The sequence below is a fragment of the Danio rerio genome, chromosome 24 (assembly GCF_049306965.1).
Source record: "Danio rerio strain Tuebingen ecotype United States chromosome 24, GRCz12tu, whole genome shotgun sequence".
In the NCBI taxonomy this organism is placed as follows: domain Eukaryota; kingdom Metazoa; phylum Chordata; class Actinopteri; order Cypriniformes; family Danionidae; genus Danio; species Danio rerio.
The window spans coordinates 25,606,667-25,634,336 of NC_133199.1; the positions used below are offsets into that span (position 1 = coordinate 25,606,667).

Below are 27,670 nucleotides of genomic sequence, written 5' to 3' on the forward strand. Positions count from 1 at the left end.
TATGCAGGAGTTCTGTAAGTGTATGTTTACACAGTAACCATGTAATAAAAGCACAAAAGTGTTTCTTTTGTGTTTTTGAAAAGTTTAGAATTGACGCAACAAAGCAATTCCCGTTCACACCGATCTGCGAAAACCATTGTACAACAATAATGTTGCATTGTGCATGCCAGGCCACTGAGGCCAGTAGTTTTATTTGTTTCAGTTTATAAAAATACTCTCTGAATCTGCACATATATGGTTCTGTCGTCTTGTTGTTTAGGTTGTTAAGGAACTGCAGATGTCAATAATGCACATGCATAACGTCACCGTTTTCACAAAATCACTGTTCACACGGAAACAATAATTGACTTTTTTTTTCCTAGAAACCTGTTGAATCAGCACTGTACTTTTGTTATGTAATACTAGACAGAAAACTGTTCAAGGAATTGTTTTTATTTTTGTTTATTTTAAATTATTCACATAATTAACAGTGTAATGTAAGCTTTTAGAAGTCTACAGATATTTGACATTTATTGAATTGCATTTGAAGAGTTTAGGTGCAAAAACCCCCAAATGCCGTTTTATATTTTCTTCTAAATGTTTTTTTCAACTGCTGTGCAGGTGGAGTAATTTTACTGTTACAGTGAAGAATAAGTTCTTTTCATTGCCTTTTAAGAAAAATAACTGAACAAACATAGGAGGCTGAAAAAAATGCTCATTTTAGGAGAATATTTCAGATGGTACTTAGAGATTTTTGCATCTGAACTCTTCATTATAAAAACATAATATCAGCTCATTGAATTTAAAGAATTGTTTAAATTATAATTTTATTATTATTATTAGGACCTCACAACACCTCTTCATTAGTGGTTTAAAAAGGGACATCTTTAAGACATCTTGAAATATTGAGCTAGGCTCCTCCTTGTCTTTTGTAGGCTCCTAACCCTGCAGCCAGTGAGTTTGTCCCAAAAGGGGCTCCACGAATGGCCTCCATGTCTCAGACAACCGTGCCAGCATTCGCCTCTCCCATTTTTCCTCATCCTGGATTGAGCAGCTCCACAGCGTCCGCTCTTGCACCTGGTCAGTGACTCGATCTCAAAAATCTATACTTGTGTTTTGCTTGGCATGTCTGTCAGCCTTTAACCCTTGTGTACTTTTCTAATGGGGTAAATGTGGACTTTTTTTTAATTTCAGGCAGCCAGCCTCAGCACTTCTGGTGAACTGACTTTCTATTATTAAATTGCTACGCTTAAGATCTGAATCTTTAAAAAATAAGTGATCTTCACTGCCTGAGAGAGATACGTTATAAAGTGGGTCTCAGACCAGCTCTAAATTCAATTTAAGTCTCCCCCGCCATGTCTTTAAAATATGAGTTTATTTTACAACATTGGTGCTGTAAAAGCAACCTTGTGAAATTGAAAAAGTCACATTAAGCTTTCATAGGATGTTTATCATTGGCTGAAAAACACTAGCTGTGCATATACCGCATTGACTACCCTTTCGTTATGTTCGTGGCTGTTTTTGCCTCATTGACTTGTATTATAACCACTTTTTTATTGCAAAGCCATGACAAAATAATCATGTATTCTGTTCGGAGGAGGTAAAACTAATTTTTTATATATTTTTTTGTTCATCAATTAGCACGATTAACCCGCTAGGCTGCATTTACACTGCATGGTTTAAGCGACCCAATTACGACTTTTTTTTTTCCTCCCAAATGGCACTGATTGGATTCGGTGCATGTGAAAACAACGCATGGATTCTGATTTGCTCAAAGGGTTATATGTGTAAGCTTATTTGATATGAATCGGATCTGTGCCTTCCTGTCTGCAGTGTAAGCAGGTAGATTGGATTTTCACCTGCCAATGCGAGTCACGTATCATTAAAAAACCACAGCAAATGACATTAACTCTGATGCTTTCATTTCATTTTCAGTCCCAAACCTTACATTTCATATACTAGAGCAAGAATTATTTATATTGTCATATAGCAAAAGTATTCAAGCATGTGAGAGAGCGAGAGAGGGAGAGAGCAACATTCGCCACGTAAACGGTATATAAAACTGTTGCATACATCACGTGCATAAATCACGCCATGGACATTACATTAACATACCTACAGGTTAAAGATTAAAAGCAGCTTGTCAAATGAGCACTTTTCTGTCATTAACAATAGTAAAACAACTTGTTCAAAAGAATAAAAAAATGAATCTGCGAACAGATTAAATACAAGAATGGAGAAAAGTGCTCTCTTTTATTATCAAGTGTTTAATCAGCCCTACCCCTCCTTTTTTTGTGTGTGAATGCAGACGATTAGATATGAGTCACTTCTAAAAGATGATGTAAGCAGGTCATCAAAAAAATCTGATACAGTCACAAAACCGGAATTGACCATCAAGAACTGCAGTGTAAATGTGAACAAATGGTGTGGGACTGGTAGAGCACTAGTGCACTTGATGCCTTATATAGGCTAGTCCAAAAAACTTTCCATTTTTTTTTGGAGTTCTTTGGAGTAAAACAGCAGATTATAGTGTGTGCGCATAAATACATGTTAAATACACTTACTATGTTTATTATGCTCTGAGAACTAAGCTGCTGCTTTTTTTTTTTTTTTCAAACATATCAAAATAGTGCGCAAAGGTCTAACACTCCCACATATGCGGACACAAATACACCTAACTCCATATAATCATGTCATTTTAAACAAAAAATTTTGTCACGCAATGCTTCGACCTAGATGGTCTTCATCAGGTGACCTGATGAAGAACATATAGGTCAACATGTGACATTAAAAAAGTTTGAGAGTGGCAGTGTGCCGATTTTTATTTATTTATTTATTTATTTATTTATTTATTTTTGATCATTTGAAACACTAAAAAATAAACATTTTACCTTCTCCCAACAGTGAAAATCAGCAACAATCAAGAATGCTTGATTATTTGGTGTCAAAATAATGGTACAAAAACAGCCAATAACTTAACGAAAATGTAGTAAATTAGCCCAGAGTGTTTTGTTGAATTTCTTTTAATTTTCAAAGCATTTTCTTAAAATATGTGTCAAAATAAGATGTCACCAAAACGTCATTCCATTTGCTGAAACGCAGAGAAAGTTGTGGCCAAATTAAGACTCAAAATCACCCCAGATTTTATGAAAACATCCCGAAGTGCACACAAGGGTTAAACATATTACATTCTTTAGGTAGAGATTTTTTTTTAAATGAGGCTTAACTATGTGCTTTGCTTGACAGGTATGTCTCTCTCTGCCGGGTCATCTCCGCTTCACTCGCCCAAAATCACCCCTCACACCTCCCCAGCTCCTCGGCGGCGCAGCCACACACCCAACCCCAACCCTAACCCAGCCAATTACATGGTGCCCACCACTGCGCCTGACCAGGCAGGCGGAGCCCACATAATTCAAAAGGAGACTGTAGGCGGAACAACCTACTTCTATACCGATAACACCCCTGCTCCATTGGCTGGAATGGTATGTTCCATGTTAGTCAGAGTTTACTCTGTTAATGTTTGTACATGATTTACATAAATATTTCTATTCTTGTTTCCAGGTGTTCCCAACATATCACATGTATCCGCAAACGGCACCTCATGTGGCATACATGCAACCGAAAGCCAATGCGCCATCCTTTTTTATGGCTGATGAACTCCGACAGGTAACCTGGCTGCATCTGTTAGTCAGAAGTTGCTTATTTGTTGTTATTTATCCCTTATGTTTTGTTTTGTTTGTTTGTTTTATTTTTAGGAGCTGATTAACAGGCATTTAATAACGATGGCACAGATAGATCAGTCGGAGAACCCTGGTAAGGATGTGGTTTGTCTTGTGCTGGCATGATATGTCAGCTGTGTTTATCCTTTAATGGACAACGTGTCAACCGTTCAGTTAATATGTCTGTTTTGTGGTCAGTGCTCACCTGCTGTCTGAAAAAAACCACATCCTATGTCTGTCAGTCCTGCTTTTTATTTAAATTTTAAAGCCTCTGGACGGTTATCCATCTTAATGTCACCCAAACATTTACCTATATGCACAATTGTTTATTTTTTTTTGTGTGTGTATGTATATGTTGAATTGTAATGCCTGAAGTTGGCTGTGGCATGTTTCCTTTAGGAGTGCCATCTGAGGTTGACAGTTACCACAGCCTCTTTCCCCTGGAACCCCTTCCTCCCCCTAACCGTCTTCAGAAAACCAGCAATTTCAGTTACATCACTTCCTGTTACAAGGCAGTCAACAGCAAAGATGACCTGCCTTACTGCCTCAGGAGGATACATGGTGAGCTGTTCAATGTTTGTGTATACAGCTGTTCTTGTTGATTTTCATTTTGAAATCATTGCTTTTGAATATACTTTTCTGATGTCAATATTTAGGCATAACCTGTTTAATAATTTGAAGATCAGCCTGTTTTTTAAGGTCTCATGGACAAAAATTGGAAAACTAAAGCAATAAGCAAAGTTTTTTTTGGTTTGGTGTGCACGTGTCTAACTTTGTAAATGTGTTTACAGGCTTCAGGCTGGTCAACACCAAGTGTATGATGCTGGTAGACATGTGGAAGAAAATTCAGCACTCCAATACTGTGACCCTCCGAGAGGTCTTCACCACCAAAGCTTTTGGAGACCACTGTACGTCTGAATTATGAATATTTTTTTTTTTTTTTTTTAAGGGGTGTGTTACAGCATAGATTTATTGTTTAATGTTTCGGGGTGTCATAATGACAAAAATAGTATATTATTTAAAGTGCAATTAGTTTAGCACAATTTTGTAAGTATATTAAACATATTTTTATATATTATTTCATAGTAATAGTTTATTTCGTAAAAAAAAGTTTGGTAAAATTGTGTACGTTTTCTCATATTTTTCCCATAATGTTGTATGACTACAACTCGCACTTGATCAAAATAAGTTTGTTCTGAAGGCTCATTTATGCTCATTCACTTGAGTCGGTGTAGCGTATGTGACGTCATCACAAAGGTTCGCTTTGGGTGCACAAGACATAATTTCTGCTTGCGGAGTGCACAGTTTTTTGACTCGAGCCAATGGTACAGACATCTTTATGATCCGTCCATGCATGATCATAGGGCTAACCAGATGACCAATAATTATTGGTGAAAGAACTTTTTGTTAAAGTTTGGAAAAACTTGAGGTATAAGTTTGTTAAAACTAAAAAAAGAGGCTATGGCAGAAGTGGAGACCCAACTGGTTTTAAAACATAATCACAGAAATGTTTTTTTTTTTGACATTCAATTTACACTGATTTGTATATATTACAATTTTAAATAATTTAATAGTTACAAAACTATAATTAAAGAGCAAATTATTTCTTTGAAAACTGCAATGGAGTATTTTAACCTATTGGTTTGCAATATACTGATGCTGTTTTTCTAGGCTTTACTGGTGATAATGGTCAGGAATGCTGGACCATTATTGCCTATTTAGCATATAATACAGGACTCTAACTAGGCAGACAGTAATGTGTGAATTTTGAAATGCCAGTATGTCATTATGTCAGTATGCTTGTACTTGATTTTTCATTTTTATTGTTTAGCAAGGTAAAACATTGCTTTTTCTCCAATTTTTAATCACCAGACAGAAATGTTTGTATATTAGTATGTATTATGTAACACACATAGGCCTAGTAAATATAACACACTGTAGACTACTTTATATATATATATATTTGCTTTTTTATTGAAGCATGACTTGCAAGATTAAAATTTTTGTTTAACAATTAGTTTGTAGATAGATATAATAGCTAGGCTACAGTTATCGGCCACATGATAAACCTTTAGATGTTATTTACTTCATGTAATTTATGCATTCATGGTCGAAAATAAATGTATGTCACTTTAAGAAGACAAAAAATTATAATAAATAATAACCATAAGGTAACTTTTTAAAAAAAAATTATTTGGTTTTTATTATTTTTTTAAACAAAAATTTTTTTTTGTCGAGTAACCCATGTTCTGTTGTCATTAATATGTAAATAAACTTCAATAGGTTATCAGTGTCAATAGCATTGTGGTTAACTGCGCTGGCATATACCACCATGTTGCTTGCGGTGACCCGAGTTCGATTCCCGGTTCGAGATCCTATGACGATCCTTCCCATCTCTCGACTCCGAATGCTTTCCTGTCTGTCCTCCACTATCATATCCTATCCTATCCTATCCCAATAAAAGGTGAAAAAAACCCTAAAAAATAATTATATATATATATGTGTGTGTATATATGTAGAACTGTCCGAGATATGAACAAAAGCAAGTAATGCAAAAAAGTTTGATTAAAAAAAAAAAAAAAAAGACTTAAACTCTTAAAAGATATTAATATCTCAATGGCGAATGCATCAAATATAAAAGCCTCATCCCTTTGTGAAGATGCGCATGCGCCACGTCGCAAACCTCCGCTGAATGCCTTACGAAAGTATAAATCAGCCTTGAGAGATAGAGGGAGAGAAAATACAAATACACTGATAAGATAACTTGATGTGCATTTTACATGTTAAAGTTTAATTAACAACTAACAGAAAACATGCTACTGGTTGCCGTAAAATTAAATGTTTAAAAACATTATTAACAAGCATATTTGTTCCCCTGACTACACAACTTTATTGTTTTTAGATTTAACAATCAAAAGGGAACAAAAACATAAATATAAAACAAACAGAAATGACTGTGGCTTTCACTTTAAACCACACTTATTATAAATGTCAACTTTAATAACTTGCTGAAACCAAAACTAGCAGTGTGTGGGAAATGTGCTAATGTACAAATGCTCTCATGTCTTTTATTCATGAAATGCAAATGTGGGCATACTTTGTGTACATTTTGCTTTTTTGACATTAATTGCATTATAATAGTCACTGTCACGCTCCGTGTGGTAAAGAAACATAATTTATGTTCTGGGAATTATTTGATCTGAATACCAGCATGAACGCAAAGAGAATTTGGAGCCTTTTTTAAATCTTGAACACTTGTTTTTAACTGTTCTCATATTTAATATTGATTGTTTTCCACAGCACTAGTTTTCTCCTATGACTTCCATGCGGGAGCAGAGACTATGTTCAGCAGGCACTTCAATGATCCAGCAGCGGATTCTTACTTTACCAAGAGAAAGTGGGGTGAGTTGTTTGAGCTGTCTGTCTGTTTGTGTGAGGATACAGCCGTTAGTTGTAGAGTATGTTGAGTGTCTGGTGGCAGTTGCGTCTTTCTGAACATGTAGCGAGGAAAGAGGAAGAAGTGGTTGAAACCGATCCCATTTCAGGTGGGTTCAGTACCTGCAAGCTCAAGACTAACAGAGGAAGCAAAACTGAGGGATGACGTTTAACTATAAACAGCTGCAGCGCATACGGCTAGATTAACCACAGCGCAACCTCAAACCATAAAGTGCTTGCTCTCTACTGACAGCAGAGGAGTTCTAACACATCTGGAAATATACCCAAAGACTTTTCTTCACAGTTTTGGAAAATATCAATATCACTATCGATAGCACTTGTTAAATGTCGGTTTCGCTAGATTCATGATTAATAGTTATGTATTTGAGTAAAATATACTACTAAAATATTAAAATAAACTACTGATGAGGTTTCTTTAAATATTGCAATTTCATTTTTCCGATAATCTTTAGAGATGGTTAATGGAGAATGTAGAAATGGTTAAATCAACAAAAGAAACGCCATGTTTTCAGACAAGGTGTGAATCCTTAAAGTTTTAAATTCCATAGTATAATAATAAAACCTTAATTGGTCCTAATGTCTTAAATCCGCACTTCAAAGGTCTTAAAATGCAATCTAATTGAACCCGTAAGGATGATTTTTTTTAAAATTTTGAAATCTACTTAAATCTTTATGTCTATCATCACTAAGAACAACAAAGGTGGAACCAAAGTCCATTTATAATCTTTGGCGGAGCCCAATAAAATACACACTTTTAGATTTTATGTAAATAACAATCGCTTCGATTTTACTTGTGTAAACAGTTTGCAGGATTTTACACTATAGTAGCTTATAGCAGCTGCGTCAACCAGTACATTAACAAATGAAGAACTAGAGATGGACTGATCGACCAGCCAAGGACCGGAATCTGTTGAAGTTTTTATATATATATTCATTTAATTAAAAAAAAAAAAAAAAATATGTATGTATATATATATATATATATATATATATATATATATATATAGTACTCCGCATAATTGACTACCGCCCATTGTGAAAATGAATATTTGTATATAATATATCAATTTCTTAGTGAGTAAAGGCAATGTATTTTGGTGTATTTTTATTGGTGTTTAATCAGATTTATTAAACAGATATATTTATTAAAATAATATTTTAGCATCAAACATGTTTAGAAATTGAAATTGATAATACAATTAAATCCAAGCAAAATATTATAAAAAAAACATACAACCTACAAAATTTCAAAACATACAACCTACAAAATTAGTTTTTTTCCTCTTTTTTTATTATTTGTATTTAATATTTTTCCATAACATATAAATTTGGGTGTACTACTTTTTGGAACATTATTTTTTTTTAGATGAGCTCCAGATTTCAGTACTTTTCAGTTTCAGTACTCACTAATGTAAAGTATATGCTTCCTGTTCAAAATATGAATTTAAAAGGTAGATTTGTGTAGGATGTACTTTATATATGCTTAAATGTATCTTTATTTTTTTTCTTTTAAACAGTGGCCAGCGTGTAGTGTTGTCATAGAGATGCCCGCAGACACTCAATGCCGCATATAAATAAATATCTGTATTTAATAATAAAGGACTTTACATATGAAGTAGTTCTATTTAATAGGCGTAAGTTATTGACATTAGAAAATTATGTTAGTGTTGTTAATGCATTTTGGTGGAACTTATGTACAATATTTATTGTGGTTATTATTATTATTATTATTATTATTATTATTATTAATAATAAAATTGTTTTGAGGTTATTCACACTTTATATGCAGTGTTAAAATATTAATTTGTGTTGTGTTGCGAGCTTTTTTTGTGTGCAAATTTTGTACCATAAAATTGGTCTTAAATTTCATTCTGTGTGGTATTAAAGTCTTAATAATTACTCTTAGAAATCTGCAGATACCGTCAGATATATTTATACATTTTTAGACAACACAATACTTATGTTTTATGTTTAGACGTTAGAGAAAGTTAGAACTTTAAGAAGTCAATACTTGGTGTGATGAAACTGATTTTTACTCACAAGAAATGAAAACATTGCTTATTTTGACCAGTTATCATTAAATAAAGCTCCAAATTACTTTTCTATTGTTATTATTTATATACAAGTAAGTAGTGAACATTTAAAGTAGATCAAAACCTTTCATCAAAGTTGGCCAAAGACTATTTAATAACACTCTATTTTTTTCTCAGGACAGTTTTGAAAACCTTTTTTTCATTCACTTTTTTCGCTATGAGAAATAATACATTTCTTCTTCCATTAGGACAACATGAGCTCCCTCCTCCACGGCAGCATGCAGGCCTGTTACCAGAGTCTCTGATTTGGGCCTACATTGTCCAGCTGAGTTCAGCACTGCGCACCATTCACACAGCTGGACTAGCCTGCAGGGTTATGGACCCCAGTAAGATCCTCATCACTGGAAAAACACGGTATAGCCACATTCGATTTTACTGTTAAACCAAAACTGCATTCTGTGTTTGCAATTATTTAGAATAAGTGATGTTTTTGTGGATGGATATCCCCAAAATAAAAACTTGCTGTATATTTACTCACTCTCAGGCCATTCTAGATTTAAGTGAACAACACTTGTAGAATTGTCGTTAAGAGCCTTAGTTAATAAACTTCTGATCTGAATGACCGTAGATTAAATGCTCTTCAGTGAAGCCCATGTTTTGTTACTGTTATTAGTAAATGGAGAAGTTAACTTTATTTTTCTCCTTTATCACATACTACCTGTTTTTCTGCTTCTCTGTGAAGCATTTGCACAAATGGTTGAACGTGAAAATGCAATTGCAGGTTGTTGTTTTTTTTTATTCCCCATAGGTTACGGGTCAACTGTGTAGGAATGTTTGATGTCTTAACATTTGACAATAGTCAGACCAACCACTTGGCGCTGATGCCCCAGTACCAGGTATTAAACATCTCCTTAACCGCTAAACACTGTGTATTTTTCTCATCACAAACATAACTATACTGTGCAATTGTGTTTTACCATGTTACAATATATTGCTATAATTTATTTTAAGTAAGTAAGATATATGTGTAAACAATATTTGTAGCTTATAACTTGCAGTTATAACAATTATGTGAGCAATAAACACAAAACTGTGAGTTTTGACTTATTCCATGCATTTGCAATTTTTTATGTCAGTTTAAAGTTTAAAGGCTTTCTCTAAATTGTACTTCTTGTGATTCTAAGTTTATATTCTAAGATAAAGACTTTTTCTTAGAATTGAGATAATATCTTGCCAATGCAAGAAAGTGAGAAAGTATTGGAAAAATGCATAATGAGCTTAGCATGGCTGTATTTATTTGTTTAAAATACAATAGACAACATTAAATATTACCATTACACTGTTAAAAATACATTTTAATTTTTACTTTTAAAATGTAAACTAAATGAATAACTGTTTTGTTAACAGTTATACTTGTTTTAGTTCAACATATACAATTCAAGACAATAATATTAGCCCTCCTGTGTATTTTTTTTTTATTAAGTTGCTTAATGTTTAATAAACCATGAAAATGAAAACAGTATTTGCAGGAGCATTTGGGTGTTGCAGGAGCACATTTATCTTGGCTCAGGATAGATTATTGAATCTGATTAGATCATTTAATTATTATTATAATTTTTTTTAATGAGATTTTAATGGTCTAATCCGATTTAATAATCTATACTAAACTAAGCTATGGTATGGCAGCAAAATTGTTAGTCATTACCTCAGAATGAGAATATAGTATTGTTACAATCCTATGTTTGTCATTATAACTATATATATATATATATATATATATATATATATATATATATATATATATATATATATATATATATATATAGCCATATTGGCTTAGAATCAATCTTTAATTTTCCTTCTGTCTTAATGAGTGATGTAACTACAAAAAGGCAAGCTTTAAATAGATTTAATTTTTAAATCTATTTTAGATGTAAATTTTTTTTATTTTGTGAGATGCTAACGGTCTAATCTGATTTAGGCCGTACTCACACTAGGTACAGTTGCCTCGAACCGGGCCAAAGCACGCTTGTCCCCCCTCCCGTCTCCCCCGACGGCCCGCGCTCACACCACAAACGGGCTTCGGCATGCTTACGTCATCGCTGCTGGGCTGTTAAGTGAGAAGCGCTCTCTCACTCAGCAGCACAGTGGAGATTTCTCTAGTTATATCGTTTCAGTCGTTTGATATGCAGTCAAATATTTCGCCAAACAGTCCTTAGGGATGCGGGGACACACAGTCAGATATTTCGCCGAACAGATCCGCCACTTTTGGCGCTCATAAACAATCATAAAGCCCTCGTGCTGCAGGAATGAGGAGGTCTGCTGAAGGCGCGCAGCTGTCGTGAAGTGAGGAGTTTGCGTCTTTAATAAACGACGGCAGTTTGCGTTCACTGAATGGTAAGAATGATTAATAAATCCATATGAAACAGTCCCTTAAAAGTCACGTCTCGCTTTCAGTTTCGGGCTTTGGCGCGTTTTGCACTCACACACAAGCGTACTGCGCCAAAGCCCAAGTGAACTACGGATGGCATAGTGTGAGTAGGCCCTTAGTAATTTAAGCTATGCTAAGCTAAAAGTGGTACTGCCAGACCCAGAGATTGGCTGAATAAATAAAAAAATCTTGAACCATGAAAAATTTTCACAGTTTTTCCCATTATATTTTTATTTTGTATAAAGTTTTATTACTTTTAGTTTGATTTGAAATAAAAAATGAAAAATTTTAAGGTCAATATTATTCGCTTCTTAGAAATTATTATTCTTCAGTTGGCTGCAAAACAAACCACTGTCGTGGTTGTCTAGTTAGCTTAGTTAACATAGTTAAGCCTTTAAGTTGCACTTTAAGCTCAAATCTAGTATTTTGCAAAGTAACTAATAAAATGTTATGTACTGTCATCATGGAAAAGAGAAAAGAAGTTGGTTATTAGAAAATAGTTATTAAACCTATTATGTTTAAAAATGAATTGAAACAACGCTTCTCTCCGGTTAACAGCACTTGGAACCCCACAGGAGGGCTAATAATTTAGCCTTTAACTACATATTTCAGGGATGACATTTGATTTTTAGCAGCCTAACTTTTCAGTGTTGCATAATTTTCAGAAATCATTCTAGTATAGATAATAATCACTTTTGATTAAATTAATCTTCCATTCTCAAAAGTATTACAAATAATAATTATTAAATTATAATTATTGACGACAAATTTTTACATGTAATATTTTTCATTTGTTAAAAAAATATAATTTAATATTACTCGTTAAACTCCTGGTTTATCCATTTCTGTTTGTCTCTGTGTCCATCAGCAAGCAGATCTCATCTCCCTGGGGAAGGTGGTGTTGGCTCTGGCGTGTAACTCTTTAGCTGGCATTCAGAGAGAGAATCTGCAGAAGGCCATGGAGCTGGTGTCAATCAACTACTCGTCTGACCTCAAGAACCTTATTCTGTGGGCCTCTCTCTTTCTCACACTTTTATTTATAGCCTTTATTAAATACACTTTGACATTTTGCTCTTTGTGGTTCTGCCCTATCATCAAGTATTCACACTCTAGACCTCACATTCAGACTAATGCACATCTTTTTCTGGTATTTTAATCAGGTATCTGCTGTCAGAGCAAAGCCGTCTGCGCAGCGTCAATGACATTATGCCCATGATTGGAGCACGCTTTTACACTCAACTTGATGCCTCGCAAATGAGGAATGATGTCATTGAGGAAGACTTGGCCAAGGTACTCATTTGTAGTGTATAAACATCAGTGTTTACAACGGTATGCTCCATATTAAAGGAACACTCCTCGTTTTCCGCAGTGCATGGTCTAACAGGGTTGAGCTTATTTTCTTAATGAGTTATAGCTGTGTTTTGTGAATAAACCAATCAGTCCCATCTCATTCCCTTTTAAGAGTTAATTGTGTCGCGCCATAGTGCATTTGCTATTTGCATGGCAGACTTTGTAAGTGGAAAAACTGAGTGCTTCACTAGCAAGAAAGCAGTTAAACAGAGCATCTGCAGCGGGAGAATGAGAGATGAGCCTCCTCTTTACTTCCACTTTCACTCTTCCGTGGATAGGGAAATGTGTTGTAAGCATAGACATCCATTAGCCTACATAATTAATATATTTGTTGAGCGCAAAGATTTGTCTCAAAACTATTTCTAAATTCAGTTCTAATTTCTATCAAACGAATAAGTCAAAAATAATAACAAAGTGTGGTTAATTCCAAAGACACATGCTAACATAACGAAGTGTGTTATTTCCAAATACACATGCTATGCCCCATATGGTCTAAAACCTGACAGGTGGACAAATCTAAGCTTTTTAATAAAACAAATATAAATATACAAATAATAAATAATACTACTAATAAGATGATGGCATGGAGGCGGTGGTTTTTATATTTATGTAGAAAATACATAATACAATACAATTTACCATTTTAATTCTTTTTCATTTGTAAAGATGTTTGTGTATTGCTGTACATCCTGTGTGTATCAAGCAATGTTTAAGCGAGGCGCAAGCTAAACTATAGCGCTCTGCGCTGGACTTTAGACCCGCTCTCAGCTGGTCTATTGAGCAGTTTATTATAGTTCCTCAAAGTAGCAACGCACGAGCAATGCGCCTTAACACACCTTCTTTTTTAGACCAGAAAGCCTATGGGTGCACATTTGAGCGCAAATGCATTTGCTATTTAAACGGTGTGGTGCAAAACGTCAAAACGACAATTGTGTCAAGCTGAAACTAGCAAACAACAATTGCGTCACACCGAATATCGCCAAGTGTATGATATGGCCCCTAGAGTTTTATCGTTTTTGAATCAATTCACATGATATCTGGGTATGGCAGGAGCACTTTTAGCTTAGCATAGATTAAAAAAATTAAAACAAAAAAAGATAATTTTCCTATTTAAAGCTTGACTCCTCTATAGTCATGTACCAAGAACAATGGAAAATTAAAAGTTGGTATTTTCAAGACTGACATGGATAGGAACTCTACTCCAGGGGTGTTCTAACTCGGTCCTGGAGTGCCGCTTTCCAGCAAAGTTTAGTTCCAACCCCAATCAGACACACCTGGGCTAGTTAATCAAGCTCTTACTAGGCTTTTTAGAAACAACCATGCAGGTGTGTTGAGGCAAGTTGGGGCTAAAATCTGCAGCACACCTGCCCTCTAGGACTGAGTTTGGACACCCCTGCTCTACTCTCATTCTGCCATAATAATCAATAAATTTTGCTTCTGTACCATAGCTCAAGGTTCATTTATACTACTGTGCAGCCTTCATGCTATCGCTTAGCCCTTGCTGTGGACAACGCTGATTCGAACCTCTCAAAAAATGTAACTACACGTCTTAATGACACGTAGCGCAAACTCCGTGATTGGTCTGCTTGGTATCGCTGACTAGTGTGGGCAGTGCTAAGAGCGGCGAGCCTGATGAAGCAAGTGTTTACAAGTGTTGAGTCCCGTAAAGGAGATCTAGATGGAAACTTTTGCTAAAGTTGTTGGACGTCCGCTGGTTCCCGCCTCAAAATGAGCGAGTTTTAGCTACTTGAAGAACAAAACACCAGCGAAGAAACTCGACACAGAGGAACATAAAAACCTGCTGCCAGCTAGCATTTCAGAAGTGCTCGAGATCGAGATGTACACTTGTTTTCTTATTTAAATTGATTTTCAAACAGAAGCAAGCAGGACATTCAGTTTAAAAACTAGTTTACTTTTTGTTAAAACTACTTATCTAAAATTAGTTGACACGGCACAATTAATACGTTTTTTTTTTAGACAACATACTTTTTTATGTTCAATTCACTTCAATTTGTAAAAACGATTAAGTTAACATGATTGATTTGTGTTGAGACGGCATGAATTAATTGTGTGGAATCCAGCATTTTTTACAGTGTGCATAATCTCTTAAACAGAAGGAGATAAGAATAAAACAATAACTGTTAATTTGCATGCCATAAATCCTGGAAAAATTGTTGTCAGATCTTACATATGCTCTTTCAGTTTTTTTCCCTTTAATAAACTATATACAGAGGGACATGGGGTAACAAAACTCAAGATAAACCTGGGTGTACTGGTTTAATATTGTCTATTCATTTACTCCACATAAGAAAAAAAGTCTTATCTCTTTATTCTTAATGAAAAAGACAACTTCCATCACATGTACTGTGTGTACTGTAACAATCCATTTTTACAGGTGTATATTTATTGTTATTTACAAAACCAAGATCATCTAGATAATGAGAACAACCTTATCTTATACGGTACATTTTACTTCAGGTTTTAAATGGGCCTCTTGCCTCACTCTGTTATTCTGTAGCTATGCAGGAAGCTAAAGTAAACACCCTTGTGGACAGTGTTATTCACATTTAGTAAGTCATCTGCATGTGCTGAAGTCAGACCGGAGGGAGGAGGAGGTGTGATTTGCTGTAGATATTTCGGATAACTTCAACTGTTCTCTCTTTTGATTTCCTCCTTGTGATCACTTCTCCTCGGATGTGAGAAGATAATTGTGGACCACCCTATCAAAAACACCTATGAGCATGCATTGATGGCTTTTCCAATTATGTTGTTTTTTCCTCTTGTATTTATTTGATGCTGTGCCGTGTCTGATGCAGAGGTTAAAAGTAGCACATTTTGAATAACAGTAATTGAGTGTATTGTCTCAGGAATTGTACTTTGTTTTTTTTCTTGAGTACAGTTTTTGTCCTCTATTAGTACTTTAACTCTATTATTTTAGTTAAAATTGTTGTCCTTATTATTTTTTGGCCCATAATACCGTAGACCAATCAAATCACGTGTAGAAAAGATGAAATTTAAAGGTTCAAGACACCCTGGATTGCTTAAAATAAAATTAACAGATTTGTGTGTTCATCAGTTAAGATGACGTTAGCACCTGTCAGCTTTAATTGTGAAAAATGAATAATTTTGAGCTTTTGTCTGCTAATTTCAACTTCTGGTTTTAAAATAATTTTTGGGACGGGATCAAAATCGGCGACGTAGAATCTGCTAGTGGAGTTTTCTTATCCTATGACTGTTAATTTTGACAGCAAATTTTGCTTTACTTTTAGTCTTACTTTTTTGACTAGAATTTCAATTTAGTTTAGACATATTTTAGTTTTAGTCAACTAAATTTATTAAGATTTTAGTCGACTAAATCTACTCTAGCGAGGGGTTACACAAGTTAAACGAAAGCACAGACACTTGGGTAAATAAAAAAATAATAAGTTTACCTTTGTGTGAATTTCTGGATGACTCCTGATATGCTGATGGTCGTTTTAGTATTGTTTTTATCAGCTATTTCCTCCCCATACGGTTTGTGTTTTTTATTGTCTTGACATCTAAAGTAAATCTTCCCTTTCTCTCAGCCATTTTTTTTATAGTTTAATCTGACAATTTTTTCAATTTCAACAATTTTTCAATTAACACTGTCATATGAGAAGACCCTGCTTCTTAATTATTCATGAGAGCACTTTTGTTTTGCGTTTTAACTTTAAACTCTAAAATCATGGGTCTCTTCATGGTGTGTCTTTCATTTTGTGAGCTAATTGACAGCAGTTGTTCGCTCCCCTCTTTTTCCCCTGCTCTGCCAGCCTCACCCACTCCTTCTGCTCACAGAGCTCCACGCCCATCTTGGAGCATTTTTTTTTTAATTCTGAGGTAGACTTGAACTGAAAGAGCAGGGTTTCATGACCCTTGAAGACAGACACTTTATAAATACAGCACACATGTACAGTGTGGAAGCATTTTTGGAAGCAAAATAAATTAACAATTTAACAACTTTTCTCTTTGTGTCGTCCTTCGGAAGTCCAAATACAGAAACAGAACAAGTTTAGTGGAAATAGCAGCATTTGGACGACATTTTTGCTTTCTTTGCTGTAGCATTACAGCACCATGCCCCGTTGCTGCGTGGGGTGTATGCGCATGGTGAATGTGCTTAACCTGCAGCGTTTGTGATCTCACTAGCCCAGATGTATTTTTTGTAGTCCCCAAATTTGTTTGCTGTAGTCTTTGCTAAGCTAACTCTGTAAAAGCCAATGTCTCACTTTGCATTAAACTTTGAGCGTATTACATTCAGAGATGTTGTTTATGTTAACACAGCTACATTACACATCAACTAAAGTTTAAAATATGATATCCTCGTGGACCACCCCTTTAAGGTTAATATTATTAGCACCCTTAAGCAATATATATTTTTTCAATTGTCTACAGAACAAACTATTATTATACAATGGCTTGCCTAATTTGCCTAATTAACCTAGTTAAGCCTTTAAATATCACTTTAAGCTGAATACTAGTACCTTGAAAAATATATTAGTCAAATATTATTTACTGTCATCATAGCAAAGATAAAATATATCAGTTATTAGAAATGAGTTATTAAAACTATTACATCTTCTCCGTTAAACAGAAATTGTGGAAAAATATAAAGGGGAGCTAATAATTCAAGAGGGACTAATCATTCTGACTTTAACTGTATTTGCCTAAAAGCTTACACAGATTTCACTCCACATTAATCATAATTTTCAGGCGGCTTCCACATTAATTTACTTTTTTCACAGTGTAATTCTCGCTAGCTAGTAGCTACTCGCTACTCCTTGGTACTTTTAGAAGGGCTGCTTTTTTACTCATACTAGTGTTTAGAAGGGATGCTTTTACTATACTTGAACTACATATTTTGGCACTTTTACACGAGTATGATTTTTCAGTACTCTTTCCTCCAATGATCTTGCATGAGAGCAAATGTGACTCAAAAAGTGGTTTAAATTTGACCTGGTTTCCTCTTTTACTTCCCTTCTGACAATCTCCAAAGTCTCGCTTTGCATCCCCAAAATATCCTTTTTTCTGTTATTCAAAATGCTGGTCATAATACATCTCTATTTAACACCGTTTTCTGTTTTGCAGGAGGTTCAAAATGGACGATTGTTCCGCCTACTGGCAAAACTGGGAACCATCAATGAAAGACCAGAGTAAGTACATGGCACGTTTTCGAAACCTTTCAGAAATTAAACCTTTTTTAATGGACGCTTCCAGAATGGTTTGTTTCACTGTCGAATTTGAATTCTCATAGGTTCCAGAAGGATCCAACATGGTCTGAGACTGGAGATCGTTACCTGCTAAAGCTCTTCAGAGATCACCTGTTCCACCAGGTCACAGAGACTGGCACGCCTTGGGTTGACCTCAGCCACATTGTATCCTGTCTCAACAAGGTGAGCTATTGCAAGTTTGTGCTTCTCAGCGGATTAATGCAAAGGTACATTGAAATGCTGTTTACACACACAGTGGCTTTGAGACTCCCAGATTCCCACTATGCTTTTACATTGAAAAGATCTGAAGTGTTACAAAGCACAAAGTCAACTTCAAAGGTCATTGTCTATTTTTCTCCATTAGGATGTTTTTTGTACTTGCATGACATAGACGTCAAAATATCCTAAATATGAAACAATGCCATTTTTTTCCTTAACTGTTTACATTCAGAAACATGACCAACAATATGTTTGTTGGTCCATAAATATTTAATGACAGATATAATCGTTCTGTGAAGGTCACAGCTGTTCACGTATCTTCTCAATGAACTCCAGCTCTGTGTAGTTAATGCTGCATGTGAAATGACCACATATTATTCATAATTTACTTTACAACTGAGTCTTTAAAACTAATTTATCCTATGCGTGTACAGTCAAGCCTGAAATCTTCTGGAGTATTTACTGTACTATTTACATGTATAAATACACAAATGCTTCCATATATTTGAGGATGTTTATATTAGTGCTGAGCAAAAATTAATTGCAATTTAATCACTACCAAAATAAAAGTTTGTTTTGACATAACGTGTGTGTGCGCGTGTGTGTGCGCGTGTGTGTGCGCGTGTGTGTGTGTGTTTTATATATTTTATATGTGATACACACACATACATAGAAGCAAACTATACCAACAATTTTGTTACATAGATCTAAAATAAATGTTTGATACAAATCATATATAAATGTGTATATTTAAATAAACATTTTCTCAAGTATGTACATGCCTGTATGTATTTGTGTGTATTTACACTGTACACACACTTAATTGTCAAAACAAACTTTTTAATATGCATGTGATCTATTGTGACTCATTTTTCCCAGCACTAGATTTTATATAGAATTTACATCCAATACAAATGTAATTTTATATATTATATATTTTATGTTTGTATTTATAAAAACATAATAAATATACTCTATACACTCGCATGTATTACGTAAATACAAACCTTTATTAATCGTTTGATTATTGGTACCCTTGGGGCTGGAATAGTTTCAGGCTTGACTGTAGATGTTTTGTTTGTTGTTCCTGGAGCAACAGAGTCATGAAGCATGATGTCAAAATGGCTCATTTTTTACTTCATCAAAAAAAGGCCAATTGCTGAATTATACATTATTTTACATATTTTGGAGGTGGAGTAATTACAGACATCAGTGATCTCGTCCTTGTATTAAAATAGAAAAAACACATTATAATAACTAAAATATAATACAATAATAATATAAACAGTTGCAGACTTTCATGTGTTACTGCTGTTTTTACTATTTGTTATTACTGGTTGACAGTTAAAGCATGATAGTTTAGAGCTATTATATTGAAACTTTTCTTAAAGTGATGTTCTGTTTTGTTTGTAGAGGCAAAAATGTTGCATTGCTGTGTAAGCTACAAGTCATACACTCATTCAGAAATATAATCAGTAAACCTCTAAGCGTCTTGTGTCCACCACCATTCCAAAAAATACATATTTAAGTATTAACATATATACAGTATACAGTATACATATAACATATAAGTATTTAACATATATACAGTATTCATTTCACACTAAACTATTGAATGAAAAATCAAATGACAAATCAAAAAGAAATTAGTGCTATTTTCCATAAGTGAGGTTTATTTATAAACTAAGTTCAAGAGGATCACGTGTTTGTGATTGACCACGGCTGGTCCCACATTAGCTTTCAAATGATTTACTAATCAGACAAATTTAAAGGCACATAAATAACCAGATTTCCTCACCTTAGTCATCCTCGCCTTGAAGAATCACCCCATCCACCACTACACCCCCCCCTAGATTAATCCAGGACAGGGTGGCTCACTGGTTAGCACTGTTGCCTCACAGCAAGAAGGTCGCTAGTTCGAGTCCTGCTGGGCCAGTTTTGGTGTGGAGTTTACATGTTCTCCCTGTGCTAGCGTGGGTTTCCGGGTGCATTGTTTTTCTCCCACAGTCTAAAGACATGCAGGATAAGTGAATTGAATAAACCAAATTGGCACAGTGTTTAAGTGTTTCAGTACTAGGCATTCACCACATGGCCATATGCTGGTATAGTTGGCAGTTCATACCGTCTTGGCAACTCCTAATAATGAAGGAATAGGCTGAGCAAACAAATTCAGGGAGCTCTCGAGACCTACCTGAGCTTAGACTCCTCTTTCTCCTGATAAAACAGGAGGGTCTCAAGGATGGTCTGAGCTCAGGGCTCTCTCTCGGGACAGCATGCCAAACACACATTTACTTCTCAATTATCAGCTAAGTGTAACTCTTGAAATGTCATTGATTAGAAGTAACTAGCGTAAGCAAACTTATTTAAAGCAGGATCAAAGGTAGCACAGACATTCTGTATTGATGATGGCGACTATAAATGTTGCTTTTGGAAAGTCGTGCTAAAACGCTTGTATTCTCCAAAGTACAGCAGGTTTTTCAAAATGTATCTTGTACATTTCTAAGTATTTTTTTAAACTCGTAATTGCAGTTGGACGCTGGAGTGCCGGAGAAGATCAGTCTGGTGTCCCGGGATGAGAAGAGCGTGCTCGTGGTGACTTACTCAGACCTGAAGCGCTGCTTTGAGAGCACCTTCCAGGAACTGCTGGCCACGGCGAACGGCCCCCTGTAACCCCAGCCGTCCCCACAGGAGTGGGCTGGAACTGCCTGAAAACAGAGCACATTGCACTACAGCCTGGAATCATAGGTGCAGAACGATGATCTCACGACCAGGGCAGAGCCAGCTGGTTGCTCACCTCCAGTCAGATACACTGTTGTTCTTCTATCCAGAGAAACGTCTTTTTCTAAAGCTTATTTTTTTAGTTTTCACAACAAACAGCGCAGCTGCAGAATTATGAACTGAACTGAGAGCTGTGGCCAATGAGTTTTTTTAAGACTTGGGAACAATGTCCAAAAAAATGACTTCCTGCTCTTATTTTTAATTTGTATTTTTTTTTTTTTTTTTGGATTTTTTGGAGGATGCACTAAACATTTTAAGTTCCTTTTTTTAAGTGATTGTGCGCGCACGTCCCACAGGGTTCATACAGGGATCACACATGAAATAGACACAAAACGAAACAAAAAAACAGAGCGTTTTCCACATCATCTCCTCCTGTTTTTTTATGAGGTACTACAATTTGGGACAGACCACTGGTCATGTGTCCTGGACTCTGATGGGACGATGCGCCGGGTTGGGTTAATCAATGAGACTGACCACTGAATGAATGTGTGGCGATGGTTAACGTTTGTAACGACTCTTGATCATGTCAGCCGATTTACAGGCAGGAGGGACGTCACTGGGTTTGTGGGATTCCACGGCATTCGCTGGCGCTGACAAAGAGGTGCTCTCTCTATCTTTCTCTCTCTCTCTCCCCTCTTGCTGAGTAAAATTGTTTATTTGCGACCTTTTAATTTCACAGGCGCATTATCAGATTTTGAGAGGATGGATTTTTGTTGTTTATTTTTATTTTTTGTATGGCTCTCGTGATAGGAACCAAAGAACTGGACCACACTAGCAAGGGAAACCAGTTCGCTGTGATGGTGGAATGAATGTCCTCTTCTTAAGCGTCCACTTCTTCATTCTTTTCGTTTCTCACATCCGCTAGTATTGGTTTGGATCTAGTGAATCTCAGTAGAGCTCTCTTGTGTTGTTCCCTTTCCCTCACCAAGCTATTGTACAGAGATGCATGATGGGATGTTTCTCACCTCACTCTGTGGACCAATCCCAGCAAAGGACGCTTGGGATTGCATCAGTTTCTTTCTTTCTATGATTTGATCATGCGACAACATCCGTAAATCAGTTTGAAATTCGCTCAGGATAATGATGATATGCCAATGGCTGAATGTGTCTGACCTGTCATTGGTGACTGCCCGATCTGTGGGTCGAGGACCCGTGCAGGACTTGCAGCACAGATTGGGGTGTGCAGGATACAGCAGGCCAGAACTGCAGTGAGGATGCTGTGAGTTCAGTAATCTACCCTCTCCTCTACCCCCCCCCCCCCCTCTTCTTTATTTTCTTTTTAAAGTAAACCAATCAGTAATATAACTTGGTGAACATGGTGCCAAGCCCGTATCTCTTTCTTCATCACACACACAAACATTAACACACACCTTTTAGTGGCCGATCTGTCATATCATGTACTCCGATTCCAGTGGAGCGCACTCCAGACACACACACACACACACACACACACACACACACACACACACACACACACATACACTCACATACATGAAGTCCTCCTTCACAACCCCAGTATGTTTTATGCCCTTCTTGTGTTTGTCACATTTTTTTGCAATATTTGTGTGTACAGCAGTATTTTAATAAAGAGTAAATAAAAGTTAAGATTGATTTTGGGTGTTCATGATTGTTTGAGTAGAAAATGAGCTGCAAGAATAAAAAAGGAACTTGTTTATAATTTGGCTGCAAGTCTGAGAACATGGAAGGAGAATGAAATGCTTCCCAAAATAGATGCCACAAAAACATCATTAAAGCAGCAATGAGAGTAGGTCTCGGATATGGTGCAGATATTTTATTAAAGCATTTGTTTGTGGTAATCGTTAGGTGAGAGGATCAGTTACAATAGCAATAGCGTCACTACAACAAACATACAATACAGTTTGCGATTATTTAAAAATTCATCATAAGGTCTTGTCCATATATGACACAGGTTTTTGTTAAAACTCCAGCAAGTCAAGTTTTTGCCTCAGCGTCAATGTGCCAATGTCAACTATTATGATTGGCTAACACATTTTAGCATCGCCATGTGGAAGGAAACTTCTTTTAAAAATGAAGGTTAGGAAAAACTCAGTTTATAAAAAATGCCCATGTATGTGTGGACGTGGCTTTAGGCTTTAATGTTCACATTGAGGTCTTATGAAGTAAAACAGACAAGCAGCAACATTAACAACAACATTACACAGCTTCAGCAAGTGGTCCAACTGGATTCATAAGGCCTCAATGTATTGTCAAGAGATTTTTTTTTTTTAAGACTGACTAGGAAAAGAATAACCGTTATCAAGGTATACCGTGGTTTTGGAAAAGTCAAGGTTATAAAATTGCCAAAATGTTCTGCTATACCGTTACTAAGGTGTGTGTGAAAACATGTTTTTGTTTAAGGCAAACAGTATCTCCAGCAGAAAAGACGCCGTATTAAATTGTAATGAAATCTGTGTTTTTTTAAAACTAATGAAGACCGCAGAAGTCAATGATTAATTTAGATTATTTAGCCTGACATGTTTACTGCTCCAAAATATTTTAAATGTTTCTCAAAATAAAATCTTATTGCATTCAAAGGGGAAAATGCTGACTTTTTTATTTTTGTTATTAAAAACAAGCGTTTTAGAGCAGTAGTCACAATACTGTGAAACCGTGATTTTTTTATCCAGGGTTATCATAGGGTCAGAATCTTATACTGACACATGCCTAACTCTGGTTTCATTATGGTCCTTGTTTTTTCAGAAAATGCAGCCAGCAGTTTTAGCTAAAATGGGAGAATATATACCTTTATATTGGATGGCATCAGGTTAAATAAATCAAAAAGATCATTTATAGGTGAATAATATAATGCATATGTTAAAGGACAACATTTTCCAGAAAAAAAAAGGATTATTTTCATCATTTTAATCATTTATTCCAGTGATTTTAAAGATGCATTTTCAGCTTTATTACTGCAGTCTTCAGTCACATGATCCACCACCTTGATGAACAAAATAATTATCTTAAAAAAAAACTGAGCCAATACTTTTGACCAGCAGCGTGTGCATATATATATAAATATAATATATATAAGCAATTTTAAATTGTATGTTAACATTTCTATGTTTAAAAAAAATAATAATACTGACTCCTAACGTTTTGAACAGTGTCGTCTTCATGAATCTGACAGCATAGCTTAGTTGATCATGGGACATTAAAACACTGCCAAACAACACATTGTGCACATGTAAAAACAGCTTGCTTTGTACAGCTAATACCAGTAGCTTCAAATTTTCAGCATTAAATAAACCATATATATATATATATATATATATATATATATATATATATATATATATATATATATATATATATATATATATATATATATATATATACATATACACATATACTCTAATATGTTCTAATAACATGATGCAAATAAATATTCTATGGTGAACGTCCAGCATATGGCCTGCAGCACATGAACTGTGCTCTACAGTTTAACATTTGGTACCTACAAGCAGTAATTGTAATAAATGCTTTTCACTAGCTCATAAATAATATCAGCTGCTCTGTAACTAATAAAATGATCGGATATGTTAAGTTAGCAGTGCTTTCAAAATGAGAATACACACATCAGATAGAAGTTTAAAACAAAATCTCAAAATACGACACTCAAGAAAGTATCTTAGGAAATAAAAAGTTAAGGATTAATTAGTGACAGCAAATTATTTGGTTAAGGGTTAGTTCACAATGAAAATTCTCATTTCTTTTCCTGGTATTGCACATTTGTTTCTTGTTGTTCAAAATGAACACATTTGTGTTAAACCGAAGAAACGAGCATTTATTTGTAGCGACTGTCCCTTTAATATGGTGTGGTTATTGCTGATGTCTATTCAGAAAAGCTACTTTGTCGTGATAAATTGAGCCTAATGAGGAACCGAAAGCAGCAGAATTGAGATAAGAGGTGTTTTTACCAGTGCCAACGGATGTTTACATGCAGGTTTGTCATACGCAAATGTTAGAAACTGGGGTAAAGAAGATCGCCTTCATAATGTGGTGGAGGAAGCGCTGTTTGATCAGAACAACAGGGGGCGCTGCTCAGACGAGGCTGACTTTGACCTCTGGAGAAAAACCTGCAACACACAAAACACTGACACTTAAATGAAGTCAAAATATTTTCATATGGTCAGAACTGCTATGAAACTTAAAGGACTAAAAGCCCATAGCAGCACTCAAACGCTGTACGAGCAATGCACTTTTAATGAAGTGAAAAATGTACATATTTGTGTGAATGTGTGTCAATTTATATTTATTCGGTTTATTGGAATAATTTTAGTAATATTCTTGACATATGAAACTGTTCATATGATTTATTTAGAGTACAGTTTGTAAAGTAATATTTTCTGTCTTTTAGTAGATATATTAGAGACTTGCTTTGATTACCAAATAAGTGAATCTAATTGGATTTCCATTGTAAACATTGAATACAAGTTAATAAGGTATTTTTTTTATTTCATATATCAAGTTTTTTTTGTTTTAATACTCCCAAAATAATTCCGCAATAAATCCACTTTTTTTTTTTTTTTTTTTACAAGATTCTCAGCAGAAACATTAAAAAATGTCCAAAGATTCTGTGTGGCCCTACTAATGTCCACAAATTTTTAAAAAAAAATTTTTTTTTATTAATAGTTTATTTCTTATGTTGAACATAAAAGATATATCGAAGAATCTTGGAAAACTAGCCATTGACTTCCATAGTATATTATTTTTAAAAGTATGTAAGTTAAGGGCTACCAGTTTCCAACATTTTAAAAATTATCTTCTTTTGTGGTCAACAGATAAAAGAAACTCATAAATGTTTGGATAAAGCTGAGGATGAGTAAATTAAATTTTTGAGAGAACTATCCCTTTAACTCCTGGTTTTCAGCTGATAGATATGAGCCAGTAGGGGCCTTCTGCACCTACTGGAAGGCTCATCTACTGGTAGGCTCAGAAGGCTATCATCCACCAACATGGTTAATCAGCTATACTAATAGAGATGACTCCAGATCCAGATTTGTGACAGTTGTGTTTTGGGTTGGGCTAACATACAATTAACGAGAAACTTAATATAAATAATTCTTGTTAACTTTCAGATGCAGGCGTATGTGATCTGTAACTGATTAACCATTGTAGATGAATGATAACAGCCTTCTGAGCCAGAAGGCCCCTACTATCCCATATCTAGCTGCTGATAACCACTGATAATGCCCATAAAATCAAGTGAATATTTATACATTTTTTATTTTTTAAGAAATACACTGCCATTTAAAAGTTTGAGCTAAGTAAAAAGTTTAAAGTTTAAAGGTTACTGCTAAGTAAATTCCTACCTTTTTTAAAGTTACATGCTCACCATGTCTACATTTTTTCAGTATTATTGTCAAATATTGCAATTTAAAAGTAGCTCATTTCTATTTTAGTATATGTTTTCAAATTATTCCTGTAATGCAAAACAGCGTCACTAAAATAAAATCTAATTCTCTTATGTGCTGATGAAATCTGCAAGATCAAAATAATTAATAAAACCATCAACTAACGTAGTCATTTTTTATCAATAAAGAAATCAAAAAACAGAATAAAACGTTTGAATGGCAGATTTACATTTCAAAATGTTTAATAATCAACAATTCCTCCCATCTTATTGCACTTACTTAGTGATGTTCTTGGTTTTGAATCTGTCTGTCCACTTCACCTGAATGAGCTCTTCAGAGGGCAGAACCATTCCACTGTCAGACTGCTCGTCCTGTAGTAAAACACGCCATCGAAGTCAGACTCGACCCCTTTGCCCAGTCAAAAGCAACTGTACATTAAAACGCTTACATCAGGGATCTCTTTGTGCAAATCTTCAAAAGTGCTCATGGCTTTGATCTTCCCAGGGCTGATGTAGCTATTACAAAACAAAATAATAAACCAAAGTCAATAAACTAGTGCAGTTATTCACATTATAAATTAGATTTTGGCTGCTATTTTCTTATTCAAAGAGCTTTGTACCTTGAATTTCCCAGTGCTTTCTGGCTTATATCTCTCTGATTCAGATGAGTCGTAATGGTATGTCCTTCTCCAGATTTAAAAGCATTTAAGGGAATATAATCCTTTCCATCCTGTTTTGAAAAACAAAAACATAAAAAAAATTAATAGTCTTTACATACACTCAAAAAAATTGTTAAAACTACTTATTTAAAATAAGCTGAAACAATACAATTTCTGATTTTTTTTTGGGGGGGGGGCAACTTAATTTTTTATGTTTATGTACAGTGTAAACTGGGTAATTAATAACTAGATAGTATAAGCAAAGTAAAAAAATAATAATGTACACATTGAGCCATACAACCATTTTTTTACTTGTTCTGACTATTTTAAAGAAAAATGTAGTTATTTGTGTAGAGTTCAGAAATCCCCGTTATTAGTGACACTAGTGGCCATTACGTAAACTGCAGGTTTGTTTTTACACATCATGATACTCACGCATACATAATC

General features: G+C 34.9%; 2 protein-coding genes across 4 annotated transcripts in view; one reads left to right on the top strand and one right to left on the bottom strand.

Moving 5' to 3' along the window:
• Positions 1–22,801, top strand: part of pan3 (poly(A) specific ribonuclease subunit PAN3) — a 28,426-nt gene extending 5,625 nt beyond the window's left edge. Inside the window, exons 5-19 of one of the 2 annotated variants that reach the window (XR_012399053.1) lie at positions 915–1,059; positions 3,226–3,461; positions 3,541–3,645; positions 3,735–3,792; positions 4,098–4,259; positions 4,490–4,606; positions 6,999–7,100; positions 9,436–9,601; positions 9,996–10,083; positions 12,487–12,626; positions 12,779–12,908; positions 18,072–18,136; positions 18,238–18,376; positions 20,942–21,791; positions 21,941–22,795. Coding sequence is in view for 1 of the 2 variants with exons in the window: in NM_001105692.2 (NP_001099162.2) it covers positions 915–1,059; positions 3,226–3,461; positions 3,541–3,645; positions 3,735–3,792; positions 4,098–4,259; positions 4,490–4,606; positions 6,999–7,100; positions 9,436–9,601; positions 9,996–10,083; positions 12,487–12,626; positions 12,779–12,908; positions 18,072–18,136; positions 18,238–18,376; positions 20,942–21,082 (1,794 nt within the window). In the remaining variant the exon portion in view is untranslated. Of the gene's footprint in view, positions 1–914; positions 1,060–3,225; positions 3,462–3,540; positions 3,646–3,734; positions 3,793–4,097; positions 4,260–4,489; positions 4,607–6,998; positions 7,101–9,435; positions 9,602–9,995; positions 10,084–12,486; positions 12,627–12,778; positions 12,909–18,071; positions 18,137–18,237; positions 18,377–20,941 lie in introns of both variants that reach the window. The other variant, NM_001105692.2, reaches the window with a different exon arrangement.
• Positions 22,802–24,049: 1,248 nt separating this feature from the next.
• The window catches only part of flt1 (fms related receptor tyrosine kinase 1), a 58,919-nt gene continuing 55,298 nt past the window's right edge, over positions 24,050–27,670 (bottom strand). Inside the window, exons 27-31 of one of the 2 annotated variants that reach the window (XM_073940364.1) lie at positions 27,185–27,294; positions 27,014–27,080; positions 26,845–26,936; positions 25,129–25,287; positions 24,050–24,149 (exon numbers count right to left, since the gene is read on the bottom strand). In XM_073940364.1, the coding sequence (XP_073796465.1) occupies positions 25,173–25,287; positions 26,845–26,936; positions 27,014–27,080; positions 27,185–27,294 (384 nt within the window). In that variant the 3' untranslated portion in view covers positions 24,050–24,149; positions 25,129–25,172. Of the gene's footprint in view, positions 24,150–24,950; positions 25,288–26,844; positions 26,937–27,013; positions 27,081–27,184; positions 27,295–27,670 lie in introns of those variants that run through there. The other variant, NM_001014829.3, reaches the window with a different exon arrangement.